Source organism: Kwoniella newhampshirensis, chromosome 14 (assembly GCF_039105145.1).
Source record: "Kwoniella newhampshirensis strain CBS 13917 chromosome 14, whole genome shotgun sequence".
Lineage (NCBI taxonomy): Eukaryota > Fungi > Basidiomycota > Tremellomycetes > Tremellales > Cryptococcaceae > Kwoniella > Kwoniella newhampshirensis.
Genome location: NC_089967.1, coordinates 103,880 through 117,710, shown reverse-complemented (window position 1 = coordinate 117,710; position 13,831 = coordinate 103,880). Strand labels below are relative to the sequence as shown.

Genomic DNA, 13,831 nt, shown 5'->3' with positions numbered 1-13,831 from the left:
ATGGAGGAATGGATGAATGGATGAATGGATGGATGGGTATGACAACACTTGGACCTGTGATTCTGACAACATGACACAGACATGCTAACACTCTCCGTCGCTCACAGCTTCGCTCAGCTCAGCTCAGCTATGCCCCTGCTTCTCCTTCTTCTTGTTAGCTTTCCCGTAAATTCTGGTGCCAGAGGTCGAAGCAGTTCGGGACAGTCGCGTGGACGAGGCCGAATCCTTGCTATCCTTCAGCATGTTGACCCGTTCAGCGGTCCTTTTACTCGAGGTGACTAGACTTGACTCGATATCTTGATGGCTTTCTTCGTGTCCAAGACCAGAGACGTGCCCAACTTTCGCCTAGGAGTGAGTGAAAAACTATCAGCACAGTTCTGAACAATCCCAAGTCACCATATACCTTCTTGGCAGACCTCTCATGCTCCGGACTTGTTGCAACCTGCTTAAAGGGTTGCTGTTGCACTGCCATGACCTCATCGTAAAACGCTTCTTCGTCAAGAGGGGGACTTTCAAATTCTTCTTCCTGTTGTCCCCGCGTCGATTTTCGCATGCTGCCCGTAGACTGTTCAGGTTGTTCAACGGAAGACAGAGTAGGTGGCTTGAATGGCCGGTTGACTTCGACCCGATTGGCCTGAGAACCTTTAGATGGAAAGGAATTTTCTGAGCGTGAACCAATTCCCTTGACCTTAGATGTCGAAGCGGTCTGATAGATATAAAAATTAGCTGCAAGAGCCATGTGGGAGGAACAGAGACTCACCTCTTTGACTGGCCGATCGTAGTCGGATATATCACTTAGAGAAGATGATTCGTCAGGCTGCGCGGTTTGCATGCTTTCGGAAGGCAAAGAGCCGAACTCCTCTTGATACGTCTTGACGACTGCCTGAAGTCGATTGATCGATTCTTGCTGTTTTCCGTGGTCCTCCGCAAGCTTGTCGTTCCGTGTTTGTAGCTGTATGTGCTGCAATCAAACTTACTCTGCAAGAATGGTGGAAAGGTCAACCCACACTCTTGATCTTATTAGCTATGATGCAAAAGAGGTTCAGCGGTGCTTTCCATCGACATATTGGGACCTACCTTGCTCTGCGATTTTTCCTCGACTCAAATCTATCAATCAAGGATCAGTATCCTTATACCGAACCACCTGAAATCCACCTTTGCTTTGCTGATTGGCCAATTCAATCATTTCATTGCTTTGCAGTTTGGTATCATTGAGTTCCTTCTCCTGGGAAAAGGCGGCCGCATCAGCAACAGCGCACCCTGGAGCAACAAGTCATTGGGAGAGCGTACAAGTTGGGACGTCCTGATCTCACAGCTTCCCAGCTGTTCTGACGCCTGAGTGCACCTAGCGTTCACATTTCGGAGCTCAGATTCCAGCCGAGCTATTTCTTTTTGCTTGGAGTCGAGCTACTTCAGACCGTCAACAACACGCACTACAACATGAGTGTGTACTTGCCTCAGCCTTTGTCTGCTGATATGCACCGGTGTCTCCCTAGCATCAGAGTGTGAGCGGGCGTCCGGCTTGGCAAGACACCGGTCGAGACTCACGTAGGAACCTTCCAGGTTCTGTTTAGCCGAACGGAGCTGTGTGTCGAGACTCTCTTCCCGTTTTTCCGAAGCATGGAGTTGGCTCTCCTTGTTCTTCACTTCGACCCTAAGGTGACTGATCTGGTCTAGCAGCTCCTGAGCTCACACGCTCAGCACCTGGCAAGGGATAAGTCACGGTCAGGAATACTAACCCGCTTGTCTGTCTGCCCTTGTTCCAGAAGTCCTGAAAATTTGTCCTTCTCATTTTTGAGACCTTTGACTTCATTGTGCAGTTCATTGAGAGCGAGATTATGCTCAGACATGAGTGAGTTGCGCTGATCTACTGATTCGCTTTGTGCTTGTCGGACGCGCTTCTCGGCCTCTTCCAGTTTTGGCTTCAGACTATCCACCTCTTTCTGTAGGCTGAGAAGACACTTGTTTCAATTCGTGGAAGACTGGAATCAACTGGAACCCCCAACATACCTTGCAATCTCTTTAGAAGAGCGGAGAGTGCGCTCTTCTGAGTCACGGCTAACCCTGTCGAGCTTTCTTGCCCTGTCTTCCAACTCATTTTGATGCTTGACGAGTAGATTGTCGACCATCGTCTCCAAATCATCTCCTTTGCATCCGTGTGTTCGTAAATGATCCTTGATGTCATCCACTTTGGTCTCGTAAGCATCTTTTGTGGCTTCTGCTGTTTCCAATCGGTGTTGGAGGGATGTGCGGCTATGGGCGCACTCAGTGGTCAGTATACAAGACTGGTAACAAAGCTGCTCACTTTTTCTCAGCTGTTAATAGCTTCCCGTGCAGCTCGTCCTGATACTTTAAGAGGAATTCTTTTGGGCTTGTCTCAGTTCTCTTTGTCAACCTGCCACAAGCTTGTCAATGCGCGGAAAGTATCGAATGCCCAAGTGCCACTTACTCTGCCAAGTGTGTGGACATTGTCTCCAGGCTGGGATTCAACTGCTTTTCAAATCCCTGCAGTTTCTCCTCGAGTTTCTTGCTGCAAACAACTGTTAAACAGAGTGCTCCGGACTGTCATGATCACCTTACCAGCGCTTGGTCAAAGTGTCTCGTTCCTCCGACAGAATAGTATTGGTTGTGCTGACTGTTTTGATTCAACAATCTTCTCAAGTAATCGCTGGTGGTATTGACTCACCGGCTTTGAGCTGTTCATAACTGCTGTATTCTGCTTGAAGTTCAGCTTTGATACTGTTGATGCCATCCTTCAGGTTAGACACCGTGCTCGTGTGTGAAGCCAGTTCTGCGGGCGATCCTATCAGCGATGATCTAGAACGGACCTGAATTTTAGATGATTTATCACACCTTCTTCGAATTTGGCGATGTTCTCACTCTGCATGTCCTTGACTTCCCGAGATAACTCAGCGATCGACGAGTTGACGGTTATCTTTCCATTTTCGAAGCTTTTCTGCAATTCCGTGACTACTTGAGAAGCGCTACTCTGCCTGGTATCATTAGCTCAGAGGATGACCGGGAATCCCACCTTTCCTTGACTTTTTCGCTCCACTCTCTGACATTCGTGAGACTGGTTCTCCAGTTTTGTTCGTCCTGTTGATGCCTTTTCTGCAAAGACAAGTACTTTTGTACTTCGAGCGCTAGCTCATCTTGCAAGCCTTTGTATGCTGTCTTTAGATGTTGACATTCGGCGTCCTTTGCTATTTAGTGAGTACCGACCGCCAGCTCATACTTGAAGAATGTCTACTTACAAGAACAGCGATCCTCTCGCTTTTCTTTTTGATCACATTCAGCAGCTCTGTTTCTGATTCTTCTTCTTGCTTGACGCGTATTTGCTGGGACGAAGAATATACACCTGGCATGTGGGCAGTCATTGGACCTTGGGGGCGATTCTGATCCGGGTAAGAACGCCCACCGACGAGTTGTGTTTGCGAGCGAAACATATCACGAGGAACGACCGCGAGCCTGTAAGGCTCATGAGGAGTTACAGGGGACGGTTTATGGGTGGGATGGACGGCGCTCTCCTCCTTTGCGAAAGATAGCTCCGAAGCGAACACCTTGATCTGCTTTGATCCTTGAGGAAGAGTACTGGAGCTATGGTTGTCGTTTTCAACGCTGAGCTGCTCTGACGGTTTCCCAGACGGGATAGTGTGGCGTGGACTGGAGAGGTCTTCCCTTGGAACTTGCGTCTCGGAAACGTTCTCTGCATTTATTGAGCTTGGGATGGGGTCATGGGGATGATGATAAGCTGTCGGGTAGACATTGGGAGGGTTCATCGCACCCCTTGTTTGACCTGGCATCATTGGGTTGACCGCTTGCTCTACCTTTGGGATCAGTTCTTGGCGCCCAAATCCATTGCGGAACTGCATAGCGGCAGAATCGGTAGATTCCTTGGGACGACCGCGCTGTGTCGATCTCGAAGGTTGAGTCTCCGACGGTTGCTTGATGTTCGAAGAATCTTGAGCGTTGCCCTTTGCCAACTGCTCCGAATCTTGTGGCCTTTGCTGACGAGGCGCACTTCTGGCAGAAGTCTGGGTATAGGCAGCATGACGACTGCCTTCCTTGGTAGGGACGGTGGCACGAGTCTCAGATTGGAATCGACCGGGGCGAGAGTCTTGTGGTTGCTTGCGTTGTTCACTACGATCTTCGCCTTTCTTCACCAACGCAGATGGGAATGTGATGTCGGCGTAGGGGTTCTTGTCCTTCTGGTAGTCGCGTTTAGCAAAATCGAACTGAATGTTGTGATCGTGACTGGCTGCGTCTTTGGTCATTTTGAAGCTATTAGTAGGAGTATCAGTAAGAGGTATACAAGGATATCAGGCGCGATGCCGCTCTGTCAGCTTCTCATCAATACAACTTCACCGCAGATCCTACACGCTCACGAAGAAGATCAAACATATTTTAGAGGTCTGTGGGGAGGAGGGGATAGATTGAATGCACGGATATGCCCAGGAGGAAGGCGATGGTCCGTCCGAAGTATACAAACAATCAGAGGAGGAAAGGGAGATTTGCCACCCGGCGCGGAAACCATGATCTCGCCGAAGCGCGACCTACTCACCTGAGTTTATATTTAATGACGATGGCAGAGCAGGATTGTTGAGGAGATGAGAGGGGAAGCCAAAGATCCTTTGGGATGCTGACGGAAAAGATGAAGAGGAAAAGAAGAGGAAAGAAGAAGAGAGATTGATAGATTTAGTGGCATGTGTATTGATGTATACTCGCACTTCGACGCACGGACCCTCGAATTCGTTCGAGAGTTTCATTGTGGCGCCCACATTCTCTGAGGTCGAAGGAGACTTCGTCGTGGTGGTCTGTACTCTGCATGCAATGCATGTCATGCCCATTTCGAAGTTCGCTATGAAGAGCTTACTATCTTATACACAATTTACAAATGGAGCAATTGGGTATTTTATCCCCTTTTCGTGGCCCAGATACTCCACTCCTTTTTCAATCATCGCAGCGGACTCCAAGTGCATGGGACCATGATGGTGGATTTCATGCTCTGAGCCAGCTTGACCGTCTAAAGGACAAAAAAGGGGAACGTCAAATCAGGCCATACACTCTGATAGTATCGGACTTATGGGGGAAAGAATGAGGAAAAATGATCAGTAGCACCAACACACCTCCTGCACCGTATCGCTCCAGCTTCCAACACTCCAAGCTTGCTCTCTTGTGTGCTTTCGGGTCTCCATGTCGCTGCGAAGTGTGTCTGTCGGCATTACTACACGAGAGGCAAAAATAGTGTGGATACGCGACTCACGGATACTGCCAAATGTGGTGTACCTCGTGAAGATGTCCAACCTGCGAGAAGAAAGCGCCGACTGGTTGCTACGCGGCGGTATCAGCTCTTCAAGTTCCTTCTCGACCTTTATCCCCTCTGATCGCCTGGGTAGGCAAGTGACGCGCTTCCAATCTTTATGTCGTCCCTCTTGAAGAGACCTTGCCGACTCACAACAAATCTTCTTCTCGCTTCTAAACCCCTTCTCCAAGCGTATTCCCAATCCAACAGCTTTCCAGGTTGCAACTGGTAGCTTCTCATTTCAAAAACCCCTCCATCCGGGTAACCAGAATCGCGAGGTGGGGAGGAGGGCCAGAAAGAGAATTCGGAGAGGAGTTGAGACTGTCTTGAAACGATGTTTGGGAGAATAGCTGACTGAAGGTCGTTCATCTCCTGTTGGCGAGATGGAGACGGTCAGGATGAATCAGATCTACAGCAGCCCCAAAGCGGACTGGGCTTTTACACGTACTTTGCTCAATCTCAACGCTTTATAGGTCTCATCGAAGCCCTTGTACCCCTCGTACTCCAGAATATGAGTAAAGGTCCCCACATCGCCTACCACGGCTTCCCAGCTTCCGGTCAACTTCACATTTCCCAACTCCCCGTTGTGTTCGATCAAAGCTTTAAAATACTTTTCGGCCGCCTCAACATATGCATCTCGCTGCGAAGGGATCACCGCGTGTGTGATCTTTTCGTGAACGTATTTCCCTCGTCCGACAAGCTTGGAGTGTTGACCGTGGGATGACTCGACCAGTCCCTCTGCTTTGGCTTCCTTCGATCCGTAAAACAGAGCCTGTACGCGGATTGTCCCAGTTGAGATGACATCAGGTCGCGATACAGTGAGAAATACCAAGATAGGCTATTGAGAGACGGCACTCACACCAAAGAACCCCTCCCCACCTTGCTTGGGGTCTTCAGCTGGATCTGGCTCATTGGCCCGTTCCGCTGCTTTGGACCTGGGCGTGTCGGGTAGACAAACGGGTTGAGAGGTGTGCAGATGAGCGGAAGTGGGGATATAAATTGCACGTAAGGGCAGACGAGTCAAGCTTTGCACACCGAGGCGCAAATGTGGGAGAGAAGGTGCTGTCAACATATCGGGTTGGTCGACCAGATGTTGATTTCGATACAGAAGCGTCTTTGTGAGAGGGACCAAATGGATGTTGAACGATGAACTGTCTGGTTGTTCACCACCCAGTGAGTGTACCCCACATTTGACGTTGACTGAACCGGACCGAGCTTAACCGGATGAAAGACACTCGTATCGTAGCGCCACACCGAACATATCACCGTAAGTCCGTCCACCATCCACCGTTGACAGTTACCATCATCAACTCGCTCGTCGTCGTTGATGCTTTCTTTGTCTTTCACCTCAACCTCTTCTGAGCAGGGAAGTACAGAGATAGGGTACAGGCCATACCCTCGCTCATCACAAAAGGTACTTGATTGAATCCTAATACTGCTGGTAATATGTTGTTCTTTCGCTTATCACTGGGTATTCCTCTCCTCCTTTATCCTCGTCATGCTCGATAAATCCTCCACCTTGACACGACCAACGCGTAAATGCCAACGAACTACCCGACCTATCGATTATCGGAACATATGTCATGTTACCTTTATTTTGCAGACTTAGTACTGGGTCCGTCCGTGTGTAGCTACAAGACAGCACCTCGGTCCACTTGAGTCTGGTATTTGTGAGTAACGCCTTGCGAGTGGTTCGTGAAACGAATATACTCAGTGCAAATCCACAATAGTGAACATGGCCGATCCGTCCTCTTTTGACCAAGCGGGAGGTCCCTCTGCCACCGGCATCTATCCACCACCAGCTCGTCCGCGATCTCCGCCTCCTCGCTTGGACCGCGACCACGAGGATCGTTCTGGTTTCACCCGAGGTGGATTCGCCCCGATACCTCACCGACATTCTGATTTACCGCCTCTACCTCCACCCGCTAGGTACGAGAGAGAGGACCACGATAGAGGCAGAGGGATGAGGGACAGGGAGTTCCCCAGAAGAGACTTAGATCCGGAGCCGGAGGAGAGATGGGAAAGAAGAGAATGGGACGACTATGACCGGAGACCCAGAGTCGGTCCGCCGTCTCATTGGGAGGACGACTACGGTACGCATCTGTGGATCTCCCAGAGAATGCAGGGCTGATTACACTGATGTAGACCGACCTAAACGTCGTCGCTCGCCCTCACCTCTGGGCCCTCCGTCACACCGACCGCGAATTCATTCTCCTTCGCCTCCACCTCGCCATGGTCATATGTCGCTACCCGATCCCGCATCCATCGAAACCCTTCTGTCTTTCCGAAATTTTGCCGAGTGGTTTAGAAGTTCACACCCTCAGACCGCCAGAATGGATGAAGAAGAGACGAGAAAGTTCAGGGAGATGATAGAAAGTGGTACTGCTACGGAAGCTCAAGCTAAGGAGAAGGTTGGAATGGCCAAGCGGTATGAGAGATACAGGAAGGAATTCACTTCGCGTCAAGTGAGTGAGACATATCGTAGGGGCACATCTACTAATTACTTTTGTTAGCTGTATGCCCTATTCCTCACACATAGAGACTCAGCATGGTTCAAAGAACGCTACTCAGATGCAACCGAGTACGCGGACCTCCGTCACAGACTCAACAGGCAGGGTCGCGTGCCAGCGGCAGAGAAATACATGGAGGAGTTACGTGCTGGAGCGTGGGACACGGTCGATTTCGACATGACTGGTACGTGAGAATACCGACATCCTCATTCCGCTGCTACGTGTACTAACGATGTCACACAGAGTCCGATGAGAAGTCGAGCAGCAAAACCCGACGGATGTCTGACCACGAAGAGCCCGAAGGATTGGATCGTGCTCTCGGAGATAAGGCAGACTGGGGGTTGGATGAGTCATTTCGTCTAGAGATTGCTCCGAAGTCAAGGCAAGTCTTCGTCAAGACGGCGCCTCCAACAACTAATCGCAAAGATCTGGAAGAGGTGTGTCGGCTTGAAAGATCATGCGATGCCGAGTATTGTTCACTGACCTTCACGCCAGCTTTTTGCGCGTATGCCAGGTTTCCAATGGTTGGCGCTGAGCGAGCCCTCACAGAAGAAGAGTTTCCATCGGGTCGCTTGGGCTCAGTACGCGGATGATGTGGATATCTCGGAAGTCATCCAAAAGCTCGATGGTCAGAAAGTGAGTGATTCCAGCCATTGTCCGCTCAGTCAGCTCATTCTACTCTTTAGATCGACGGTTTCACTTTCCACATGTCCATTAATTCCAGTCCCACTATCGGTCGACTGAAGGTCACACCTCCTGTCGCCAACACACTAGAACGACTCTTGCAGGACGGCGAGAACGCTAAGGCTCTCGCTCTGAAACTTGAAGAGGAGCTGTTGGGTGATGAAGACGAGCAGAACGAGGAGACGCCAGCCGTCGAGGGAGAGTCGTTAAATGAGGCCTCAACGGAGAAGAAGGTGCGGGGATTGAAAGAAAGGCCAAGCGATGCCGTCCAGGCTACAGTCACACGGCTGCTTCAGGCTCAGGGATTCAATGGGGAAGACTTGACTACCGAAGACCATGTTCGCAAAGTGAGTGAACAAGAAGCAAATGCTCATATCTAGCAGCACGCTGATACCTCAAGCGTAGGCAAAGGCTGTCTTGGATCAGTGGATTGCGTATCTCCGTCACGGCCTATCGACATGTTATTACTGTGTTGCGCCGACCAGCTTCCCAGAAGAGCTTCACCGGAAATGTATTGGTCACATGCGATCCCGTCCATCTGACAAGTCCCACGTCGACTTGGAACCAATCAACGAAACAAATGGAAAGGATGAAGTACCTGGCCACAAAGCAGGCGGTGAGAGCGACGAACGCAAAATCGCTGTAGGCGGTGAAGATCTCCGAGAAGAACGAGAATCGAGGGATCAAGACGATCGGTCCGACGATAGAAGCAGACTAGTCCCTACCGAAAAGAAAGCTCTTGTCTTCCCACAAAAAACGCAGGATGAGAAGTGGGTGGAATCGCTTGATCTCAAGATCAAACCCTTGATTGGCGAAGTGGACGTAGCGGACTACGGTGGCCGAGACCCTGAAGTGTGAGTTTCTCCGAGGAACCAAGCGATTGTTTAGGACTGACCAGTCACATCCAGGGAGACCAAGAAGCTCTGCGCCCCGTTGATCAAACAGGAGGAACCTAGCAAATATCGATGTAAAGATTGTAACAAGCTGTTCCGAGCCCCCGAATTTGTGATCAAGCACATCGCGGTCAAACACCCAGAAGTTACCAAGTCCAAGTTGGACGAGGTAAGTATCATTCATGTCCTGTGAGATGATCACACTAATCACTCGGAATCAACCCAGATTTCCCTCCTCAACAACTTTGTTCTCGATCCTCAGCACCTCCAACCAGGAGCGTCGACTCTCGCAGCAGTCAACGATAAATTGGTTAGCAGCCAGTCATTTGGTGGCCCCGCACCCATGTTGATGGCTGCTATCAATCCTGCGATGATGCCTTCAAGTTTTGACTCTTCTGCACCAACCTTGGGCCAAGGGTCTGGCGGCGCTGGGTTCAATCTGATGCAGCAGCAAATGATGATGATGATGCAAATGCAACAGGCGATGATGATGGGTCAGATGCCAATGGCTTTGCCGGTGGGCGGTTCGGGTACTGCTGGAGGAGGCCAGGGTGGGAGCTTGGGATCGAGAATTGGTGGATTTGCGGGACCAAGTGGTGGTGGAAGAGACGCTTCAATGTCGGCCACTCCAATGGCTACATCATTACCCTTGCCGCCTGCTCCGCCGGGAGGCGAAGACCCGAGAGCTAGAAGGGGTAGAGTAAGTTACCAAGATCTAGATGAACCAGGTGGAGGTGGAGGTGGCGGTCTACCATATTGAGAAGTGGAGCTAGGTTTTAGTCAAGCAGACGCATCCTTGTAGAATGTCATCTTTGATAGCATGGATCAGTACCAAAGCACTGTGATCAGAGAAGCTCGATTTGCGAGAGGACGCATGGATCGCTGTCGTTCACCGGATTGTCGACCTGTCGAGGCACAAGCATATTCCATTGTGTACTCCTCGCTCGAGACCACTAGAGAGACCACTAGAACGGGGCTCCAAGACCGACCCGTCAGAATTCACGAAGCTGTATTGCAGGCCGCCGAAAGCAAGCCGCCGACCACAACGAATCGGAATGGCGAAGCTGGCAAGGGCAATCAAGTCGGCGCCTCGTTTCAATTAATGAGTTTCGTAGTCCATATTCAAATCTCGGCAAATTCCCTTTCCACTTTGTTTTCATTACCTTTCTCTTTGCTTATACGACTTGTGTTTGTTCCACTAGTTCCTGTTCGATCACAACATCAAGATCGATTGATGGATCGAAGCATAAGCTACCAAGCCTCCTGATCCCGCTTGTGGGAGACCTCATCTTCCATTCTGACCGGCCTGGCTAACCGAGAACACAAGCCAGCCAAGTTCTTCTGTATCCCGGCTTACTGTTGACCTCGCGACCGCCATACTCATGCGTAGCTACTGACACTGGGATCAGTACAGAAAGGGTACATATACCTCGATAGTGATTGCTCCTCCTTTTCCCCGACCTTGTTCATGACGTTTCTCTCTTTTGCCCCTCTTCCACACTTCACTTTTGCTTTTCCTTGTCACGACCAAGGGTCGAGTGGTTGCTAGTCACCACGATTTCAAACTATATATACTCGTCTCGACGACTTTACATGATCAACAAGTACGACATACATCAGACCCAATACGCTCATTGATTGACCAAGAATTTTCTGCCACTCATACTCGACATTAGTCGTACAGTAGGACTCTACTATCGACCGAGAACGATAACCCAAATCAAATTCGATTTCGCTTTTCTATTTCACACAGATACCAACCTCTTCACCAGCCAAGTATCCTCTGACCCCCGGGTGAATTCCATCGACACTATGAAGTCTTGCATGTCACTCTTCTCGTTGCTTCCTTTGCTCCCACTCATCGTCTCTGCCCCTCTACCTGCCCCTGCCCCGATCCTCGGTCTCGACTCTCTCCTCGACCCGCTCCTTTCCACCACTTCCTTTCCCTCCACATCTTCTCTTCCCCCTCATTCTCCCCCGTTCCTAGGAGACAGCGTCCACGGAGCCGGTCTCATCCCCTCTCTACTCCACACAGTAGCAGAGATCACGGATCCTCTCGACCTTTCCCTTGACCTCGATACGGGACTCGATCTCCCCCTACTTGGCCAAGTGAGATTAGGTCTAGGACTCAATATCGACTTGACCTCTCCGAAGGAGATGATCTGTAGTTCGGTTGATGGGGTTTGGGGAAGGACAGAATATCATCTGCCTTGTGTATGTTGGGACGATGAGAGTCAAGGTATCGTCCTTGATGTTCAGATCGGGGTGGATATCGGTCTAGGGGAAGTTGATGGATTGGACGTATGGCTGAAAGCCCAGGTAAGTAGACAATCTCTCAAAGCTTTTTTTCCCCTATTGACTGCATGGGAAGGGCTCTGTCGATCACTGACAACTTGATCGACACATGCTGACTGCTGAATGGATGAAATGGAACACCGCTGACTTGTCTTAATCTCGTGCAGGTCGAATTGGGCGGTAAGACCTTTTCATACCCGGAATACTCTATGCCTACTTGTGATGGAGATGGAGGATTCAGCTGCCCTGGAGGTCGACGTCCCGACGGAGTGAGTAGAGCGATGTTCTTTTGACCATTCCACGACCATGTCCCCGCTTCAGTACTTGGTTGTGGGACTCGGAAAATCCCGCTGACATACACTCAAACTCGAAGAAATGCTCTGCGTTCCTCGCCGCTCATCCTCATCCTCGTCCAATCCCCGAAGCCGCTCAAGGATCGAATTCCCCGATGCCCAGTGCAACAGACGCGGTGATCAACGATGTCCCTCCTACGACGCTTTCGACTCCACCTTCTGCAACTGCCACCACCGACGAGGAGGTCTACGTCGTTCCTCCTCCCGCGTCAACTTCTTTAATTGGCGGCGTCACCGGCCAGTCGCCTGATCGACCACCAGCTGCTACCAGTACCTCCACCACCGATGGGACTCTGTCCGCACAGGGTTTCACTGGTCTTCCCGCACCCGCTTTCCAAGCTTCGAGACCAACTTCAACCAATGTCCAGGTCCAAGTCGAACGAGCTACCACTACCACTACTAGTATGAGCACCCAGACTGTTGTCCTTCCCGCGACTGTATTCGTGAGTCTTGCGTCTATTCCATCTTGGAGGGTAGACATTGACAGACCCGCTGTAATAACGGATGTAGGTCGAGATGATCACCACTACCGAGACGTCCATTTCCACCACGACGGCAAGGGAGACAACCTATGCGACCGTCACTGCGACAACCACTGCCACTGCCACCGCCACGACGACTACCACGACCACTCAGATCCAAACTCAGACACAGACACAGACACAGACGCAGACGCAAACCCTTAACACATGTACTACCGATGAGGGGATCAAAGCGCTTTCATTCCCTGCTCAAGCGACTTCTTACGTACCCACATCTACTACTTGGTCCATGGGCTTGTCGTCCAATGCTCCCACCTCGACTGCTTATTCGTCTTCGTCAAGCAGTGCCACATCCACCACACAAATCAGTGTCGATGCGATCCCTACCACATCGAGCCTTGCGTCCACCTCAAGCTCTACCTCGATGACCAGTATCAGCCCGACTCTAGCCCCCGCCTCTGCTTCCTCAGTAACACCTACACCTGCACCTTCCGTCGACGGTTCGGATGAGGACACGCCTTTCCAGCCACCTCCTCGCGTGAACCAAGCGGCTCATCCCCGTCCTCAATCTTCTTCCAATGGACAAGCTTGTCCTACCGGCCAAGCGTGGGGTCTGACCCAATGTTGTAGAATCGATCAGGTGGAAGTTGACGGTCAATGTACTTGTAAACAAGGGTAAGTGACATTGCAGCTTCCCCCGAGCTCCTTGACGTAGATCATTATCGTCTGGCACGATTCTTGTTCAAGTGTATCTCAGCTGACTTGCGACATGTTTTTGTTTGTGATTTTGAACAGCTTCGAAAACCTGCTCGATCTGTGCGTTGAGCTGTGTCTCGGTACCAGACTTCCGGACGGCACTTGCTCCCTACTAGGTCTTGATCTGGGTCTTGGAGTCGATTTGGCTGGTCTCCACTTGTGATAGGTGCATAGGTGCTCTACACTGGACCAGAATCCAGACTACCTACATCACTGCGAGGGGTCGGCATTGGAGCTTAGAATCTATACTTCCACATCTTGACACATGTTTACTGCCTCATTTTCCTCTTTATCAATTGACGATATTCATATCTGTGCGATTCATGAATTCACCTTTCTGTATCCGGTTTTTTTTCTCCTTTCTCATTGATATCAGACAAAGCCCCAGCACAGATCCTCAAAATCGACCCGGAAGTCCGGTACTGCTTTGTTACTTGGAGGAGTGACCTCAATGGCAGTCGCAAATCAATCTTGCATTATATTCCTCTAAACCATACAGTAGGGTATAATATATTTTGTATATATCGTGTTTTGACCTCCTTTTGACACATAAATC

General features: G+C 50.4%; 5 protein-coding genes across 5 annotated transcripts; 2 read left to right on the top strand and 3 right to left on the bottom strand.

Annotated features, from left to right (window-relative positions):
* Positions 1-123: 123 nt before the first annotated feature.
* On the bottom strand, positions 124-2,887 carry IAR55_006404 (uncharacterized protein; the record flags this gene model as incomplete). The annotated part of the gene is made up of 14 exons (XM_066949487.1): positions 124-345; positions 404-706; positions 761-952; positions 1,008-1,024; positions 1,078-1,107; positions 1,156-1,225; positions 1,549-1,683; positions 1,740-1,950; positions 2,011-2,253; positions 2,306-2,395; positions 2,450-2,530; positions 2,581-2,635; positions 2,687-2,791; positions 2,854-2,887. 14 exons carry the CDS (start codon positions 2,885-2,887, stop codon positions 124-126), a joined length of 1,788 nt encoding a protein of 595 aa, XP_066799781.1.
* An 83-nt stretch (positions 2,888-2,970) lies between these two features.
* On the bottom strand, positions 2,971-4,274 carry IAR55_006403 (uncharacterized protein; the record flags this gene model as incomplete). The annotated part of the gene is made up of 2 exons (XM_066949486.1): positions 2,971-3,198; positions 3,255-4,274. The coding sequence occupies 2 exons, from the start codon at positions 4,272-4,274 to the stop codon at positions 2,971-2,973; spliced, it is 1,248 nt and encodes a 415-aa protein (XP_066799780.1).
* Positions 4,275-4,954: 680 nt separating this feature from the next.
* Positions 4,955-6,374, bottom strand: IAR55_006402 (uncharacterized protein; the record flags this gene model as incomplete). Its single annotated transcript, XM_066949485.1, has 6 exons — positions 4,955-5,023; positions 5,127-5,199; positions 5,264-5,331; positions 5,456-5,674; positions 5,751-6,074; positions 6,162-6,374. The coding sequence occupies 6 exons, from the start codon at positions 6,372-6,374 to the stop codon at positions 4,955-4,957; spliced, it is 966 nt and encodes a 321-aa protein (XP_066799779.1).
* A 663-nt stretch (positions 6,375-7,037) lies between these two features.
* Positions 7,038-10,149, top strand: IAR55_006401 (uncharacterized protein; the record flags this gene model as incomplete). The annotated part of the gene is made up of 9 exons (XM_066949484.1): positions 7,038-7,395; positions 7,448-7,767; positions 7,816-7,996; positions 8,056-8,249; positions 8,308-8,448; positions 8,499-8,843; positions 8,902-9,350; positions 9,405-9,558; positions 9,616-10,149. 9 exons carry the CDS (start codon positions 7,038-7,040, stop codon positions 10,147-10,149), a joined length of 2,676 nt encoding a protein of 891 aa, XP_066799778.1.
* A 1,052-nt stretch (positions 10,150-11,201) lies between these two features.
* On the top strand, positions 11,202-13,438 carry IAR55_006400 (uncharacterized protein; the record flags this gene model as incomplete). The annotated part of the gene is made up of 5 exons (XM_066949483.1): positions 11,202-11,708; positions 11,852-11,953; positions 12,058-12,480; positions 12,548-13,194; positions 13,315-13,438. 5 exons carry the CDS (start codon positions 11,202-11,204, stop codon positions 13,436-13,438), a joined length of 1,803 nt encoding a protein of 600 aa, XP_066799777.1.
* Between the last annotated feature and the right edge of the window lie 393 nt (positions 13,439-13,831).